Source organism: Thermobia domestica, chromosome 16 (genome assembly GCF_964235325.1).
Source record: "Thermobia domestica chromosome 16, izTheDome1.hap1.1, whole genome shotgun sequence".
Lineage (NCBI taxonomy): Eukaryota > Metazoa > Arthropoda > Insecta > Zygentoma > Lepismatidae > Thermobia > Thermobia domestica.
Window position 1 is genome coordinate 130,138,341 of NC_137469.1, and position 18,138 is coordinate 130,156,478.

Below are 18,138 nucleotides of genomic sequence, written 5' to 3' on the forward strand. Positions count from 1 at the left end.
ACAGCTAGAACGACTGATAGGAAGAACAACGAAATTTTTACATGTATTTCTTGGTAATACCTCAATTACACCATTAGAAAAGTATAGGAAATGAAACAAAGATGGTAATGATGGTTTAGAATGGCGCAAAACACGTGGCCTTAGAAAAGACTGATGGAAGGAAAAATAGAAATAAATGTGAAGACCCGTAAATTCCGATTGAAGCTAGATTGTTCTTTTGTATCTGAGCAGAGTCTAGAATCTAGCAAGTGAAAACAGATTGACAACTCAATGAGAAGAAACAGGGAAAATGTATTCTTTCACGACTGCGTTGGTAGAGGATACGCGCATGGAAATTATTGAGTTTCAGATTTAATCGGTGCTACTTGGACACGGAACTACAAATTTGCAAAACTTTGGAAGATGATTATTTTAGTAAAAAACACATTCTCCAATGCAACTGCATTGTACCTGCGGAGATTGATATGAACAAGAATCGACGATTTCTGGAAGATTTTATACCTAATATTGTGCTCTCCTTACTTTTCGTAAAATAAATAGCACTGGAGTTCTTACATATTATTTTGTACGTCCGATATTCTCTTATATGCTATATTACTTATGGGTATTTCTACTTTCGTGCGATAGTAGACCAAAAAAAAAAACAAAAAACTATGATGATCGTGATAATAATTGACTTCAACATTTCAATGAATTTACATGTTTCATGGCCCATACAAGAAGAAAAAAGGGATTTTGGTTGTCTGTCTCGCTCGTCATTCATACGTCTGTTCGTATATACTATCGCGAGTGTCACCATTCAACGTATCCAGACAGAATTTAAACTTAAAAATTGATATAAAATTCTATTGAGACAATAACAATTCTGTATTATAGTGTCCAAAAAATACACGAATTTAATTTAATTTTGGATGCTTTATAATGTGGAAATGGTTCTCAACCTTTTATGATTGACGGCACACTTTACTGAACGGCCATAATACCATGACACATTTGTTTGACTTTGTAGTAACAACAATATAAATGACAATAGTATAAGACTAAGTTTCTATAAAGTACTACAAGGAATCATCAGGAAAAAAAGGCTTTAAAGCACGTAACTTTTGTGTTCTTCACTGTAACTTAACGAAAATTTATTTGTAGATGAATAACATGTTTGACCTGTTGCAGGTTTGATGACTTCGGTTTCTGACCATGCATACCCACGAAGCAGACATTTAAAATGGTAGTACGTTTGGAAAAGACACAAACGTCCTGCTCTAAAGCAGAAAATGGTTGGCCATTTGACATATGATGAAAACTGTTCCTTCCCTATTGCTCCGAGAACCTGACTTGGATTCCTGTGCAACGAGAGTGGAAAACCTCATCTACCTTTGGGACAAGTACTTCAACGATAAAAGATATTATATCGACGACTAGTGTTAAGTATCCTCTATTGTCAGGTATGTTGATCTTCCAACTATGTTTCACACATAAGCCATAATAGTGTTTGGAACTTGCTTTTTTCGATTATCCCTCGTAGTACTGAAACTTGTTACACTTGAAGGCATTGACTGATACAATCTGACTCAAAATTGATTTTATCTAATTATTAAATGATTCATGAGAAAATTTGGCGCCACACTCTATGAGACTGCGCGAAACATCAGTTGGAGATCACTGAAATACGATAAAAAATTGTTTTCATTGGAAAAATCTAAAACAGTGCCCTTGCAGTAGACGATTTTGTTTTATTGCATAAATATTTCATTACCAGTCGTACAATTCGGCATAATTCATTGCTCCTTAAAAATTACACAGCTGGTAGTTTACTCTCGGCGATGAGTATTTATTTCGAATGACTTCCTTGAATACGTCGCACGCGATTTTGTCCATATTTCATAAATAAATATTTCATTAATTACCCTATATCGTAACGTAAGCCATTTCTGCTGAAAAATTCCGAAAACGGATGTTTTTCTTGCGGATGAGATTTTATCGAATTATTTCCTCTAAAATGACCCTGACCGTTTTGTTCACACTTCATAAATAAAATACATTCATTAGCATTATTCATTTAGTAAATAAAATGGATTCATTAACTTAATCATTTCATAAATATTTTCCATAATGTGACGTAAGCCGTTTCTTCCGTGCACAAAGTGTACTTTATTCTTAGAGGGATTTTTTTTGTGTGTAAGGGGGGGGGGTTCAAGAACTTCTTAGCCGATTTTTGTTCATATTTCATAAACACTTTAATTTGGCGTAAGGTGTTTCTTCTGAAAATTTACACAAGGGGCAGTTTATTCTTCGAGCGAGTTTTCTTCAAACAATTTTGTTAATTACGCAGGCGATTTTGCTCGTATTTCACAAATAAACTAACAACTCTATGGCGCATTTTATTTGAAGGGTAAAATCAACAAGGAGTATTCTAGTCTTGAGGGTGAGTTTTCTTCTAACAGTAAGTCTTCTGAAAATGCCTATTATATATTTGTTCATATTTCATATACCATGATTCAATTTAGTTTCATAAATAAGAACGAGAAAATTTAGATCAGTGTTCCGTAAGTTATTTTTCTTAAATAGCCTGTGCATTTTACTAGATTTCTCGGATATTTATTCAAACAATTTATATACGTATTAGTAGTTTCAAATGGTAAAGAATATTGTACTTAATCTAAGCTAGCTGTATTTCACGAGCATTAAATTAATATTGTTAAGATCTCCACATTAACGTTTCCAGTTAAGGAAAGAATAGTTTAATGATATTTGATGTTTTAAAAAATGTACGAAAACTCAAAAGGTTAGAAGACAAAATTAAATGTTCGTATTATTATTATTATTACTATTACTATTATTATTATTATTATTATTATTATATTAGTAGTAGTAGGAAGCTAGAGAAAGGATATAATAAGAACCAGGTTAATAGACATGCAAGAGCCGAGTAAGTAACTGTTAATATAGAGCGTTTTAGTATTTTTTAGTTTATGCTCATCTAGTGGGAGGACACGGTACCCAAGTGGTAGAGTGCTTACCTCTGGTATGTAGAGTCCCGGGTTCGATCCCCGACCAAGTGTTTGTGGTGGACAACATCCTGTCCGTGGGTTTTCTCGGGGTACTCCCGTTTCTTCCCATTTTCTTATTCCACCAATTCTTTTAACATCATTGACTTGCTTTAATCATCGTCTCCTTTAGCCTTAAGAGCATAATCATGGAACGTCAAACTCAAAGCCCCCTCTTCAATTTGTGACTGGCTGCGGCCCTGCATATTCTCAATAGTTTCATTTTCACCGATATTACAGAAGTCAAGATCGGTAGTAAATGCCAAGCAAAGCAACTCAGCGAGCATCACGATTATGATTACCCCCATATCAACTTCAAGTTCTTTACTCAAAAATATATATGCATCTTTTTTTTTTTTAATGAGAAAATACCTCGAAGAGACGGATTCTTTCTCAATTATTGATATCAAGTCGGAAAACTTCAATGAGCACGCATGACAACTGGCCTAACGACGCGACGGCAGAAAGAACGAAATAAACCAGTTACTAGCACGCGTATTGAATTAAGTGACCGCAAGCATCATTTGGCTCACTTTCAACAGATTAATGATTCGATCTATGACATCCTTACCCAATAAACATGATACTTCCACATGTTTCATACGTAAGACTGGCGCGTGTCTGACATACTCCCAAAGGTCTCTCCAGTGCCTCAGGTTTGTTCGTCTTGCCGGTATTATCTTGTCATATGGGAAAATTCAAGCAGTTCTTATCGTAGTTAAGTATACAGGGGTTGAATAACGAAATAAGCACCCGATTTTAGAATACACGTGTATACTAGCATAGGCAACCTAATATGTGATCGGAACGTGTAGTCTGCGAATATTTCATATAATTATTTTTTATCCGAGTAGTTGTTCGAATACATATTCATTATCCGAATAACTGTTCGAATAAGTACTCATTATTCGACTGATTGTTCGAATACATATTCATTATCCGAATAACTGTTCGAATAAGTACTCATTATTCGACCGATTGTTCGAATAGGTATTTATTATCCGAATAATTTTAACAGCACTATACGAAGTGTGGCAATTAAATAACGAGACTGAAAAAATGAAATGAAATCTTTAAGTTTTACGTTCCATGGTATGCCGGTTAGGCTAAAGGAGACGGTGATGATGAGAAATGAGTGAAATGGTAGAATGAAGAGTGGGAGGAAACGGGAGAACCCCGAGAAAACCCACGAGCACGGTGTTTGTCAACCACAAAGTCCACACGGCGCGAGCTGGGATCGAACCAGGGACCCCAAACACCGGAGGTGAACGCCCCCAATAACGAGACTGGTGTCATAAATGTGATGTATTGCAAAGAAAGTTACAATTGACTGTTATCCCCTTCAATATACTGTCCTCCCCTATCTGTACACCGCTGGATACGTGCCTTCAATTGTTCAAAGCAATGCTGTAGGTCATCAGATGTCACACTGTTCAACAACTCTGCCGTTTTTCGTTTCACCTCTTCCACAGACTGAAAATGTATTCCCTTCAATGCACTTTTCACTTTTGGGAATAGATAAAAGTCACAGAGAGCCAGGACTGGGGAATACGGAGGATGGTCGAGCACAGGAATGCGCTTGACTGCTAAAAACTGCTTCACAGAAATGGCATTGTGGGTAGACGCATTGTCTTGGTAGAGGATCCATGCATCGTTCTTCCACAAATCCGGTCTCTTCTTCCTTATTCTTTCCCTCAGCTTGATTAGGACTTCTTTGCAGTAGGTCTGATTCACCGTTTGACCCTGAGGCACCCATTCAGTCCTGATGATACCCCTGATATCGAAAAATAATGAGCCTTCACTTCGGACTTGCTTATTCGTGCTTTTTTTCATTCTCGGTGATGTGGGAGTCTTCCAGTGAATGGATGACGCTTAGTCTCGTGGTCATACTGAAAAATCCATGTTTCATTACATGTGATGACACGCGTTAGCAGGTCTGGTTCTGCTTTAAATCGTTCCATGACGTCACAGCAAATGGTCTCTCGAATGTCTTCCTGTTCCTGAGAGAGGCTTTTCGGGACATTTTTTGCACAAACTTTTGTCATGTTTAAATTGTCATGCAAAATTTGTCCTACTGTCTCTTTGTTAATGTTCGTCATGTCTGCGATCATCCGAACGCTCAGACGCCTCTCTTTCCGCACAAGTTCATTAATTTTTTGAACATTTTCGTCCGTTCTTGAACTCAAAGGGCGTCGCGCACGTGACCTAGCATTATCACCACACACCTCGTTTAACATTGCACAACATTCCGTCGGTGTTTTGTTTAATTTCACCAGAAATTTGATATTAATGCGCTGCTCAACTTTACTGTTCACCCTGATTCCAGCATTACTACAAAACACTGTTCACTTCATGCAAGCCTGTAAAGAAGAGAAAAGCCTTCAGAATCATGAAACAAACAGTAGCTGCTCATGAAGGTCCAAGGTAAACACCACATCATTAGCTACCTCCCCCTAAGATCCAGTGCGACAGGAGGTGGACAGTCTCGTTAATTGTCACACCTCATATCATAGCATTCAATTTTCCTCGTACTACAATTAACACTTTCAGCCCCAACCCTATTTGAGTAAATTTCATCCCGGGACCAGACTACAGTTTGCTATGAACACTGTCAGCCAATGTGTATCTATTTGATACACGTGGTCCATCAGTAAACCTTCACTGTGTATCAAAAAGATACACATGGGGCTGAAAGTGTTAAAGAAATTCTGAACAGACAAATGGTTAGCGTGTATGGTGTTGGTAAGCGCGTTCCAAGTTTCGATTCCCATTCAACACACGCAGACCCTTTGGTATTAATCCAGCATTGTAAAGAAATTGCATAGATACCTAAATTGAAAGGTATTGACCTCTGATGCAGAACTATAACTGGCTAGTGGCTAGGTCATACATGATCTCAGCACCTTGCAGTGTCATTATCTGTTGCGCGTAGACCTAAGTAGGACTTCATAACTAACATCGGTCTGTTTACTTGAGATTTAGCGCCCCTTTTCCGCACTGAGGCCTACGAAACATGGATGTACAGTTCGAGATGGAATCGAACCCAGTGCTCCTTGCATCCATCATATCGATTTTTAAAAAAATATCCAAAGACGTCTAGCCACTAGAGCTATTTCCTAGGGTCCGTGATGGTTGAGCGGTAGAGCGCTCATCTCTTGTGCATGGAGTCCCTCGTTCGATCCCAGCTCGCGCCAAGTGGAATTTGTGGCGGAGAAACAGCGCGTGCATGGGATTTCTCGGGGTTCTCCCATCTTCTTCCACTTTCTTCATCTCACTAGTTCATTCATTATCATCACATAGTCTCTCTTAATCGCGGTGCATAATCGTGGGGCGTTAAAATAGAAATTAGGTTTTATTCATTTTCGGGTAACTCCCCAACTACCTCACGATGTTAGGTCAACACCGAAAATCAAACACGGGGTTACGCGCACTAATTGTTACACTGGATGACAAATACGATCGTTCCTTCTGTCAACTAATTTCTCAATAGTTTTTCTTTGTATCTAGCTTTAATGGAAAGTTTTTTTTTGTTTGTTTGTTTGTTTGTTTTCTTTTTTACTTACCTCACTTAATTTTTAGAAATCAGTCACAATTAAATGTCAAAATTGAAGCTGAAATCGTCACAATTTAGCGGTAGAATGAAATAAGTGCATGTTAAGTAAGCAACTTCTTTTAAGCCCTGGATTAGATATGACGCAATTAAATAATAGATGTGCAATGAAATTGAAAATCTTTCACTTGAAAGATATATGACAACGAATAAGTTTCAATAGCGTAATTACTTGTAGTGTCAGAATGGAAAGCTCCTACTATTGCCATCACAATTCTACAAAAACACGCTAAAAGCAGATTATAGAAATTTTAGCTTGGATATATATGCAAAGGCGCCCATTTTGTGGTTTCCAAGGGGGGGGGGCAAGTATAAGCGACATTTCAAATATAGTTTCAAATTTTGTTGTAACTAATGTAAAAATTCTATTGGGTTTTCGATATTACGAAGTACGATTTCCTCTAGGGGGGCGAGCGCCCCACCTTGTCCCCCCCCTGATGGGTGCCCTTGGATATATGTGATAATCTTGGAGAAGTGTAAATGCAAGCTTCAAAGTTCATCGAAAGTATATGTAATACGTCAGTTATAGCGGATGACATAATTTACTGCGAGTATGAATAGTGTTCTAACGCTTTTGATGTTAATAGTTGAGCCTTATCGACAGACTATCCACAAACTGAAATGCAGTGAATCCCTTTATTTTTCTTCGCGGGAGTGAATGCGGGCAACAGACTGTGAAACTGGATAAAATCTTATATTGATGGCACATAAAATAGATATTTCTCAGAAACAATCGTACAATACACAAACTTAGCGTAAGAAAATCACGATGCGGCTTTTGTAAGATTTTTTCCTTCCTAGATGATGTTCTTTAAGAATCATATGTAGCTTCTATTTGAATGTTACAAACTTTTCTTATAAGCTTGGATTCTGCGATAACATTAGATAGATGACCTTTCTTATCAACAGGTTTGACATTTTTTTTTTTTTTTTGACTAACCGGGACACTAAAAGGGGTGGATTAAAATACACCACAATGTTTATTACATTGCTATTTTTTCTATTACAATATAGGGTATATTTATACAATATGATCTCCAATTAAAGCTAATTCCAAAGAGCTTACCAGCTATTTAGCCGAATTCAAACAAGCTCGCAGCAGACTGTCTGTCGGCTACAGACATGCAATAGAGCAGTGCTATTAAGATTGTTCTCTAAACCACTCATTTTTTCACTTGACTGCACGTCTCTCAATATGTCCTTTTTTGTTTTTATTTTGTTACGCAATTCAATGCAAGTAAGTCCAAAATGTATTTTACACAGCAGCAATGCTCATACTGTTGACTCATGCAAACTTCTGTTATCTGTCCAAGCGTTATTCATCAACGAAAAAACTCGACTGGAGTTATACTGGGAAGGCAAAAGATGTACTTAACTATCAGCTGAAAATTGCACATTGCGATGTCATTTTGCTTAGCATGGCTGAAGGATTGCATCTATTTTTCTTCACTCGATAGCTTTTTGTCGTTTTCTTCCTTTTCTCTTGCCTTCCAAAATGTTTTAGCAACAACAACTTCGTCAGCAAGTTCATCTATATTTATCATAGCTTTACCAACATTTTTGTTTATCTTTTCTGTGCTTTTTTCTATATTATCCCTCTTTATAGAGGTAGTTGGTGAGTACTTCACATTATATGCCCTTAGCCAAACTGCCTCTATAAAAATTGTTGCATGAGTACCACAGGATTTTGAAACATGTAATTTTGGATAGCGCACATATTTGTTCCTAAGTGAAGTTTTGACCCGGCTACGGTAGATCCCATAGTTTTGGAGCTATGGGCCTTTAAAGTTCAGTTTTTCATGATTTCAGCAGCCTCTAACTCCGAAAGGAAGCATTTGTGCACCAAGGTTGGTCTATATTTTTTTTCATCTTGGTGTCAGGAACCATCTCCCAAACGTTGTCGGTGTTGTTTTGAAACGCCCTGTATCAGGAATTTCTTTTATGTTTACTTCGGAATGAAATGAAATTTTAATGATATCTTCTTCAAATCTACTTACGTGATTGTTATGTCGTAAAAAGTAAGCTTTATTATATAAAATGATAATATAGGCTATTTAGTTCAAGTAATAATTAATTAACTATAGCCTATGCCACCTGCAAGTCCAATGCCACGTTCACAAAAGCTCTGAATCCAGTGTCTACTTCGTACTCTTATCTCTGCGAGATCCATCTTATATTTTTCCCTCCCACCTGCGGCTATAATAGGAGATTACCACTTGACCGGTTTACAATCGGAACCGAATTCGATTGTAAATGCACGAGAATTCGATGTACTTATTACGGAGATGTTTTTATTAATCTCTTTACTAAACACTTTCGTTATTAAACATTACCCTAGTAGGTACAGTGGTTTTCAACTCTTTTCTTCCATCACGGCACAGCTTCATTTATTCAGTGTACCCATGGTAGACTGCTTCGGATGCAGCTTCAAATTCCTCAATAACTAATAGTGTTAAATATCTCAGAAAAATAAGTATTTTATGCCTGTGATTTTTTTTTTTTTTTTTCGTTTCTTCAAGTTTAAACTGAACTGCATACGAGGGCGCGGTGAAAAGTTCTCGGTCTGACCCAGAGATGGCACTCCAATCAGCAAAATTTTATTGTTCTTGCCTGAGGATACTTTTCAGTTGTTCGTATAAGTGCCAACTTCAGTAATGCCAATTTAGCCTATTGGCTAAATCTAGCCTATTTTGAGATGCATTTAGCCATACAAATTTACGAATTGTTTATAGCCTCAAATATAGCTTATTTTATGAAACTCTTTTGCCATTTTTATTAGCCGTTAAATTAAATGTAAAAATTCTTTTTCTTTCAAAATGAAGTTTTTTTTTTAAATAGCCTATTTGTCATTACATATCATCGTATTAATTGATTTTTCTAGTCATAGGGTATTTAATTACGCAACAAACAATTTCTCATTCTTCTTCTCTTTCCCCACCCACAGACTTACAACTATTAAAAAATATTCATCGACTCAGAATATCAATGTCCTTCCCGTAATGGCTCTATTATTTGCTACTTTTTAATTATTTTAATTTTCATATTTCATTGCAAGAATGAAAGTTTTCCAATACAAATTTAGTAAACTGTTCGGTTCTTCAAGACACAGAGATAAATTTTGTTTATTACAGGAAACAAATAGGGTATCTAAAGAGCTTGAAAACTCGCAATGCAATCATGATGTTTGGTGCGGATATACGAGAAATAAGAAGTATTTATAAGAACTATGACCTGCCGAAAGAAGTACTACTGAAAATTCGGACAATGTCAGGCTACATAAACAAAATCAATCCACAATCCAACGATGGTGCATCCAGTTCCAGCGCCTCGGCTAGCTATGATCTCATCGATGATGACTTACTTAAATTATTACACTGATAATATCGCTGTTGATTTTCACAAATCAGATGAGTTGATGGTTTTTATTGCAATTTAGTCATGTATGTTGCTTGTTACTCTTCTGCGAATAAAATTCATCACTTCATATTTTACTATAACTCACTTATAATCCTACACACAAAAAGGGGATCCTGTTAATTGATTACCTTGCAAAATGGAGAACAATTACAGATGAATATTACTCCAATCTTCTTGACTAGCTGGATGCCAAAATTCGCGAGGAGAGGCCTGGCTTGAAGAAGAAAATCATCTTCACCAGGACAATGGACCTTTGCACAAGGGTGCATTGGCAATGGGAAAATTGTGGGATTTGGGGCACGGTTTGCTCGGCCATCCCACATATTCTGATTTGGCACCATCGGACTTTATCTGTTCCCACACTTGAAAAAATTTCTTTCTGGGAAGCGCTTCACATCGAATGCACAAGTTCAGAGGGTCGTGGATGACGATTTTCACAACCTTCCAGACTCTCACTTCCGGAAAGGAATACTGATGCTGCAGAAACGCTGTACTAAGTGTATTGAAGTTAAGGGAGATTATGCCGAAAAATAAAACCATTTTTGAACTAAAATTCGCAGTTTTTCATTGTCAGGCCGAGAACTTTTCGCCCCGCCCTCGCATATGTAATTTTTCACATTCAACGTAAACTTTTCCAAAAGCCTTGCGGCACACCAATTGAGAACCAGTGCCCTAGCACAGGACATTTCCAAGCGAGCAATGCATGACGAACGAGCGGACTTCTATGATTTGGGCCAGGATCCTTATTCCCCATCAGCCTTCCCAAAAGTTACGAAGCGTAACGCAACACAAAACATTAAAAAAAAAAAAAAAAAAAAAAAAAAAAAAAGTTTAATTGTGCACTGTCGTGCCTATTACCGCAAACTAAAACGCAGATTCAGTTTTGTATTGATGCGAACCGTTACGGAATGTGGCCCCAGGACAGAAAAAACAAAGAACAGTTTCACCAAAGAGTGAAAAGGAATGAGTTACGTAGAATGAAAGAACTATAGGCAGTGTATGATTAGTTACGAATCAACGAATACAGCATATGAAAACTATATTGACTACGTCTTCTTTGCCTCGCAACAGTCTTCGCTAGGTTTCACGTCTTCTTGCTCGCTGTACATGGTTAGCCGAGAGTACGAGCGGCAGACAACAATAGAGCATCCACTTCGAAATGACTCATTTTAATAGTTTAACAAGTGCGTCAATCATAAGCTCTTTCTCTTTGCTATAGTTTTCATTTATCTTCAGAACGCAGCGATTTAACGTAATTTCGTGTTATAATAGGAAGATCTAATTAGCTGTTTTAAACAATACACATTTCTTTCCAACCCCTTCGGTGCAAAACAATTTTAGAGTTCAAAACAAGAATAAGCATTTTAAAAATGTATAAAAGGTAAATACTTGGTACCAACAAAAACAAGTGGACTGATGAATGGAGAAAAAAATATACACTCCCCAATCTCACATGAGCTTTACAAATGAAATCCCTCAACTTTACGCAATACTCATATCACAAATATGTTCTTAGGCTGAATAAGACAGACGTTTAATGAAATGAATGATCATGAAATAATTGGTAGAATAAGTAAGGGAACGGGAGAATACCGAGAAAACCCACGAACACGATGCTGCCCTCTGTAAATTCGCTTGGTCTGGGATCGAACCAGGAACCCCTAGCATCAAAGAAAATGAAATTGAACCTCTCAGTTTAACGTCCTATGATTATGCTTTTTCATGGGCCGCGGTGGCTCAGTAGTAGAGTATTCACCTCTAGTGCACAAGGTCTATGGTTCGATCCCAGTTCGCACCAAGTGAACTTTGTGGTGGACGAACACCGTGTGCGTGGATTTTCATGGGGTTCTCCCACTTTCTTCATTCCACCATTGTTTCCTTTAGCGTAACCGGCATAACTGTGGGACGTAAAAGATTCCATTTTATCTTCATTATGCCCTTTCGGCTAAGGGAGACGATGATTAAAGCAAGCGAATGATGATGGAAGAATTAGTGGAATGATATTGTAGAAGGAAATGGGAGTACTCCGAGAAAACCCACGGAAAGATGTCCACCACAAACTTACATGGCCGGGGATCGAACTAGGAACTCATGTAATACAGATAAGTGCTCTAGCACTGAGTTACCGTGGCCCCCGCCCTAGCATAAGATAAGAGTGCTACACTGAGCCCCGTGGCCTTCAAAGTAGTTTCGGATCACGAATAAATTACACGAGCGAGACGAACAGACTTCTGAAAATATTTAGTGCAAACCCTCCTTCGTATACACTTGTATACATCGAGGAAGTATGCAGTATTTCCTTGGAAATATTACTCCGAAATTCTCATTCATGAGTAAAAAGGCTACAACAAAATATTTCTCCAATACGAGAAAAATATAACTAAGAAGTACATTATTTAGACTGAGACGGACGGGATGCGTCACTTACGTGAGATACATACGTGAATGAGAATTGTAACGAAGATCGTGAAAACGAGACCTCAGTAGACCAAGAATGTAAGTAGATAACACAAAGGAAGCCGTGTTATTTCCGCCAATTTGATTTATTGCGTCAAACCGGCAACGACACATGTCATGTTTCACTTCAGTGACTTTTTCCGACTAACAGTATCAAACAACTTGTAGAGCGACTAAAAATATGGTGTTGCAATTTGCTACACAAAATCACAAAAATGCGATGTAAAAAACGTCATACCAAAATGTGTCTATGATCATAATTTACTACACAAGGGAAAGATTTTTCAAGAAAGAAAAAAAAAAATACATCCATTGTCTTTCTTTCGTAATGGAACGTTCACTTGATCTCACGTGTACTTCAATCACGATAATGACGAGTGTATCATGGAATATCGAGATGCTTCCTAGAAATTCAATAATTCCAGCGCTTTTAAACTGGGCTTCTCAATGTATATCTTTGTGATCCTCCCAGATTGAACAATAATCCACAAAAGAAAAAAATGTATAATAATAATAAGAAGAATAAAATGTAGTAAGCGCGTATTACACAGTATAGTACAATATCTCAAACATTTCTATATTATATAAACAACGTCAAATGATTTCATAAGATAAAGATTTTGTACAAATGCATCATTATTATACAACAGATACATTTTACTCTGTGAGTAGCGCTAGTACTAGAGATGGCGAAAATTCTCCAGAATCGGAAAAAAATTTCGGAATTGGGCAAAATTCCGTAATTTTTTTCCGAAATCCGGAATTCTCCGAAAGGAAGCATTTGTGCATCCAGGTTGGTCTTTTCGTCGCATCTTGGTGTCAGGAATCACCTTCCAAACGTTGTCGGTGTTGTTTCGAAACACCCTGTATATACCATACGTGTGTATTGTTTTAAAACACCTATATGATACCTAAATCTATTACTGCTGGATTTTCATTGTTCAGTCGTACACGCAATGTGAAACAGGTCACATGTATTTTGAGAAGGAGCTCGTCAAGTTGGTGAGGATCATGACGTCATCTATTTGGCCTTCAAGGGTACAACGTAAAAGGCTTATTCTCTTCTTGTTTAGTTGATTTTGAGTTTAACGTATCTTTCAGCACCGAGGCTATATGAGACTGTACCTACTGATTAACGTGGAATGCGAACCACATGAGCTCCCGCCGGGAATCGAACCCGGGTTGTCCACGCCAAAGGCGCGTACGCTAACCGGTTAGCCACGAACGTGCTTTCCTAATTTGTTCTCTCGTAAATGCAGTCTAAAATGTTCCATGGGATCCAAGAACACATATATTTGCTATTCACACGATCATCAGACAGAGCACACGTGTTATGGCTTCGTTCCTCCTCCTCCTCCTCTACAATTTTTTTTATCGTTGTTTACCTTGAGTTTAAAAGCACTGGACTTCAGTTTAAAATCCACCCTATATATAAAAACAGACTTACACAAAGAAAGAAGGTTCCCCATTTTCCTCGAATTTCCCTTTTCAGGTATATGATACGGACATGACCGTTTGGAAGGTTACTTTATTCTGAAGAGAATGAGGTACGAACCAAAATACTGGCATAGACAGTAGTTGATTTTTTCTTTTTCATTTCTGATTTATCTTTAAGATATTCATCGCACGCTGGTATTTTCCCCCTTCTTAACTTTCAAGATATCTGATTCATACTTTGCACACGCCTTGCGTACACCACTTGGTATTTTTCAAGTGATTTCGAGTTCTGTACGTTAACACAGGGCCGGTCCTGAGGGGCTTAAACTTTTGAAAAAGGGAATTTTTTTTAGAAAAAATCCCCTTTTCAGACAAGATACGGACATGCGAATGATAGAGTTTGAAAGGTTAATTTATTCTGAAGAGAATGAGGTGATGATCCTATAATAAATAGTAGCTGTTTCTCTGAAAACCTAAAATTCAACTTAAATATGCCAAAAGGGTTAAGCGACAGTCCCCCTCCCCCAGTAAAATCGACTGGTGCCAAAATGGTGTGAATTGTCAGTGCATCGTTCATGCACTGTTGTGCAACAAAAATTTGTCGTTTGTGTACGAAAGGAAGTGTGGGATTCCGGCGTACCTCTATTTGAGCATCAGCTTTCTCAAACCTACCGATTGGCGCCAGAAAAAGTTTCCGCCAGATTTTCGGTTCTGGGTTTTGCCTAGAAGAACTGAGATTATTATTCGCAGTATCCATAGCTATCTACACTACGATTAAAAAACAAAGATTAAACTTTATCTATTCACATATACAAAAGAGGACAGGAGAAATAGTCCATAAAATTTGCTGTAATGAAATAAAACTTTCAGACATTGCTGTACGCAAGGGTTGGAGTAGAGAAAGCATTTCTTTCATTTACATATTACTCTCCCTACCTCAAGCTCTCCACATATCACCAATCTCGTTTGGATTGGATGATCCATTATTCTTCTGAGTGCTCTAATCAGTTAACTTCACGCAACTAGAGTTGAGCTAGCCAGTTCCTATCCCCTGTAGTTCAAAAAGGGATGTGAAACTGGTAATTACGAATCGGAGCAGTGGAGCTTGTAGAGACTCAGAATCAGGACTTTCCACTTATAGTGCGGTGGCCCAGTGGTAGAGCGCTCACTCCTGGTGTTTGGATGCTCTAGTTCGATTCCAGTTCGCGCAAGTGAGATTTGTGCTGGACAAACACCGTGTGAGTGGATTCTCATGGGGTGGGTTATCCCGTTTCCTTCTACTCCCTTCATTCTACGATTTTATTCATTATTACTATCAGCATCTCCCTTAGCCTCAGTGCATAACATGGGACGTTAAATTAAAAAAAAAAAATCACAGCGTTGTCTAGTTAAAGGTTTGAAGTATGCAATTGACAGAATATTTTAATTTCGATTCTCTATTCCGTAGCACAACCAAATCTGAACTTAATTTGTTTACAATGAAGTAAGCTATAGGAACCTGTTCAGTACATATTTCTTGAACATAACAAACAAATGAAAGTTTCAGGGGGTTGGTCAGAATGCAGCTCTCCAGTCCATGGGGCTGTTTTACACCTAACCAAACTGATTCTTATAACTAACAACAACTTACTTTTTTCCATGTATCCTGAAAAAAACCCTAATTGAATTTTTAATTTTAATCATGGCTCTTGTAATGCCCAAATCAAACCAGAAAATAAGCACTTTATGTCATAACCACGCCCACTTCCATATCTCTGGCCTCCAAAGTAAAACTACCTTCAGGTTAACACATGATAGGTCCGCCCTAAAGTATTCGGTTTTTACAGAAGATAAAACAGATTATAAAAGAATTGAGATATGAAAAGAATGTTCTTTTTAATTACAGTACTTCTCAAACTCTTCAACTGACACTAGCAAGTTGAAGGTCGCTATGACTCTCCTAGGTTCCTGTTGTAAACTTTTAAAGTTCACATAGATTTTCTTATGTGGGTGGGTATATCGATCCATTACACACGAAGCCTTGAATCCACGAAGTCGCGTGTTTGTGCATGCCATTAACATAACATGAATTTATATAGCAGAAGGAAAAATAAATAACGTCCTTGACCTTTATAGCTTTATTAACATGTGTGTCATGCCCTTGAGAATGCATAAAACCGTCCTCTACTACATTTTAATATTTTGAAATGATTCTCAGAATAAAGTCGACGATTATATTGTGTCCTCTCTATTAAGGATCGCTCCTACCCCTAACCATATATATAACTCTATATATATTAAACACCTTTAAATATCTGGGTCCTTCCTTCAAGAGTTTACAGATCCTGCTTGAAACTTTCTAGTACTTCAAAAGTATACTTAACTTTTTATACAAAATAGCCTATTAGTTGTTAGTTGACCAAAATGTTTCAAATACTTTTCCCGAAATTCATCCAAAACAATGTTAAACTAACATCAAAAATAAACCTAACCTTGGTCAATGAACGAACATGAACCAAACACACACATTGAGAGAACGTTCCTCATGATGCAAAGAAGAATTTGCATGTCAACGTACCCAATGAGCTTTTTAACCTAATTACGTTGGCCGGCAACCAGGAACCGAAACAGCGTTACATAGCCTTTAGCTTTTTTTTCTCAATTTTAAACTCATGGCCTGCGTTTTAAAACAATTGGTGCCCACTAACAATTATACTGCTCATAACATATAAGAATTTAGGTAAGTTATGTTTCAAATGTCATGAACAACAGTTACAAAAACAATACAAACTTTTCAAATTAATCGCATTTTTAGCATACTTGGCGTAAGCTGATGCTTTTTAATTACACCGATAATGGTGAAGAAGAAAGAAAGAATATCATGAACACCTTCATATTTCATTCATCTTGCTTCTTAAACTTTTCAGTACAAGGCCAAATCACAAAACAGGAAATTCCCCCTTGCAATAATTTTAAGACGTGATTTTATGAGTTTTTCATCATGAACAATAATCGTTCCTTGAACGATAATCCTTCTCACACCGGTAATATACAATACATATTACAGAATTATTGAAAAATTTACTAAAGGTACCTATTTGTTTGTACCGTACTGTAACTTGATATAATAAATATTTTAAGCATAAAAATCATTATAGTTGATAGTACAAGACCATAGAAAACGTTAAAAAAAAAACATCGTGGTAACACATTAAGAAAAAGTACTCGGTGTTCTATTTCTCCGTGAACTATTACTAATTAGGAAGAACCACGGATTGTTGACAACAATAATGTTTTTTTGTTTTTTTTTTTTAATTTTAAAAAAATCATAGCCACTTGTTTTGCACTGCTACGTCCAACTACACCCACTTATTTACCGATGTTGGAATTTACCTCGTCGACTCGATAGCCCATACCCTCATTCTGTGTGTTGGTAAGTAGTGCATCCAAAATTAGTACTGCAACTATAGTACAATACCCTCCCAAGTTTTTGTCAATTTGGCTTCTAAACACTAAACCATTCCTTTCCGTAAGCATAAATCAATTAAACTTACCGCATCCCAATAAAATTACATCCAAGCATATTCTTCTAATTGTGTAACTGGTTGATCTATCCATGTTTTCTTTTATTATTTTCACAATGTTTTGCTGCAAAAGACACTCCGCACTACATTCAAACACAACACACCTCTTCAAAGCCACACAAACCCGGTCAGAGCCACGCTACTTTCCCTCTTCTTTCATCCCTCCTGCTCCCGACTGCACTCCAACAAACTGCTATGAAACCTCAATGCTGTTTCTGATTGATCCATTGTTGCCAACCGCTGCAACCTTACTTATCATAGAAGATATTTGTATTTCAAAGAAAACACAGTTCGTAAGAATAATAATGTTATATTCTTTCTCTTCCACATGGTTTCTCGTCGCGGGTATACAAGAGAGTCACAAGCAGTGACGACGCCAGCTTGAAGTTCTTAGGGGGTCAAAGGAGGGGCAGACACATTTGCCATACCAAAAAAGACATTTATTACGTTTGACTTATTTTACATTACATTGTGTATTTCGTTGCTGTTTTTATATTAAACCTATATGATTATAAATTAAACTTATTTCAAGTAAAATGTGTAACTAACAAATAAGTAACGTCTGCACATGGAATATTTTTCAATGAAACTTTTGAAGCCTAAACATAAA

General features: G+C 37.1%; 1 protein-coding gene across 1 annotated transcript in view; it reads right to left on the minus strand.

Moving 5' to 3' along the window:
• The window catches only part of LOC145673414 (putative phosphatidate phosphatase), a 59,847-nt gene extending 42,075 nt beyond the window's left edge, over positions 1 to 17,772 (minus strand). Inside the window, exon 1 of the mRNA XM_081743100.1 lies at positions 17,499 to 17,772. Within this exon, the coding sequence (XP_081599226.1) occupies positions 17,499 to 17,562 (64 nt within the window). The 5' untranslated portion in view covers positions 17,563 to 17,772. The remainder of the gene's footprint in view (positions 1 to 17,498) is intronic.
• Positions 17,773 to 18,138: the final 366 nt, after the last annotated feature.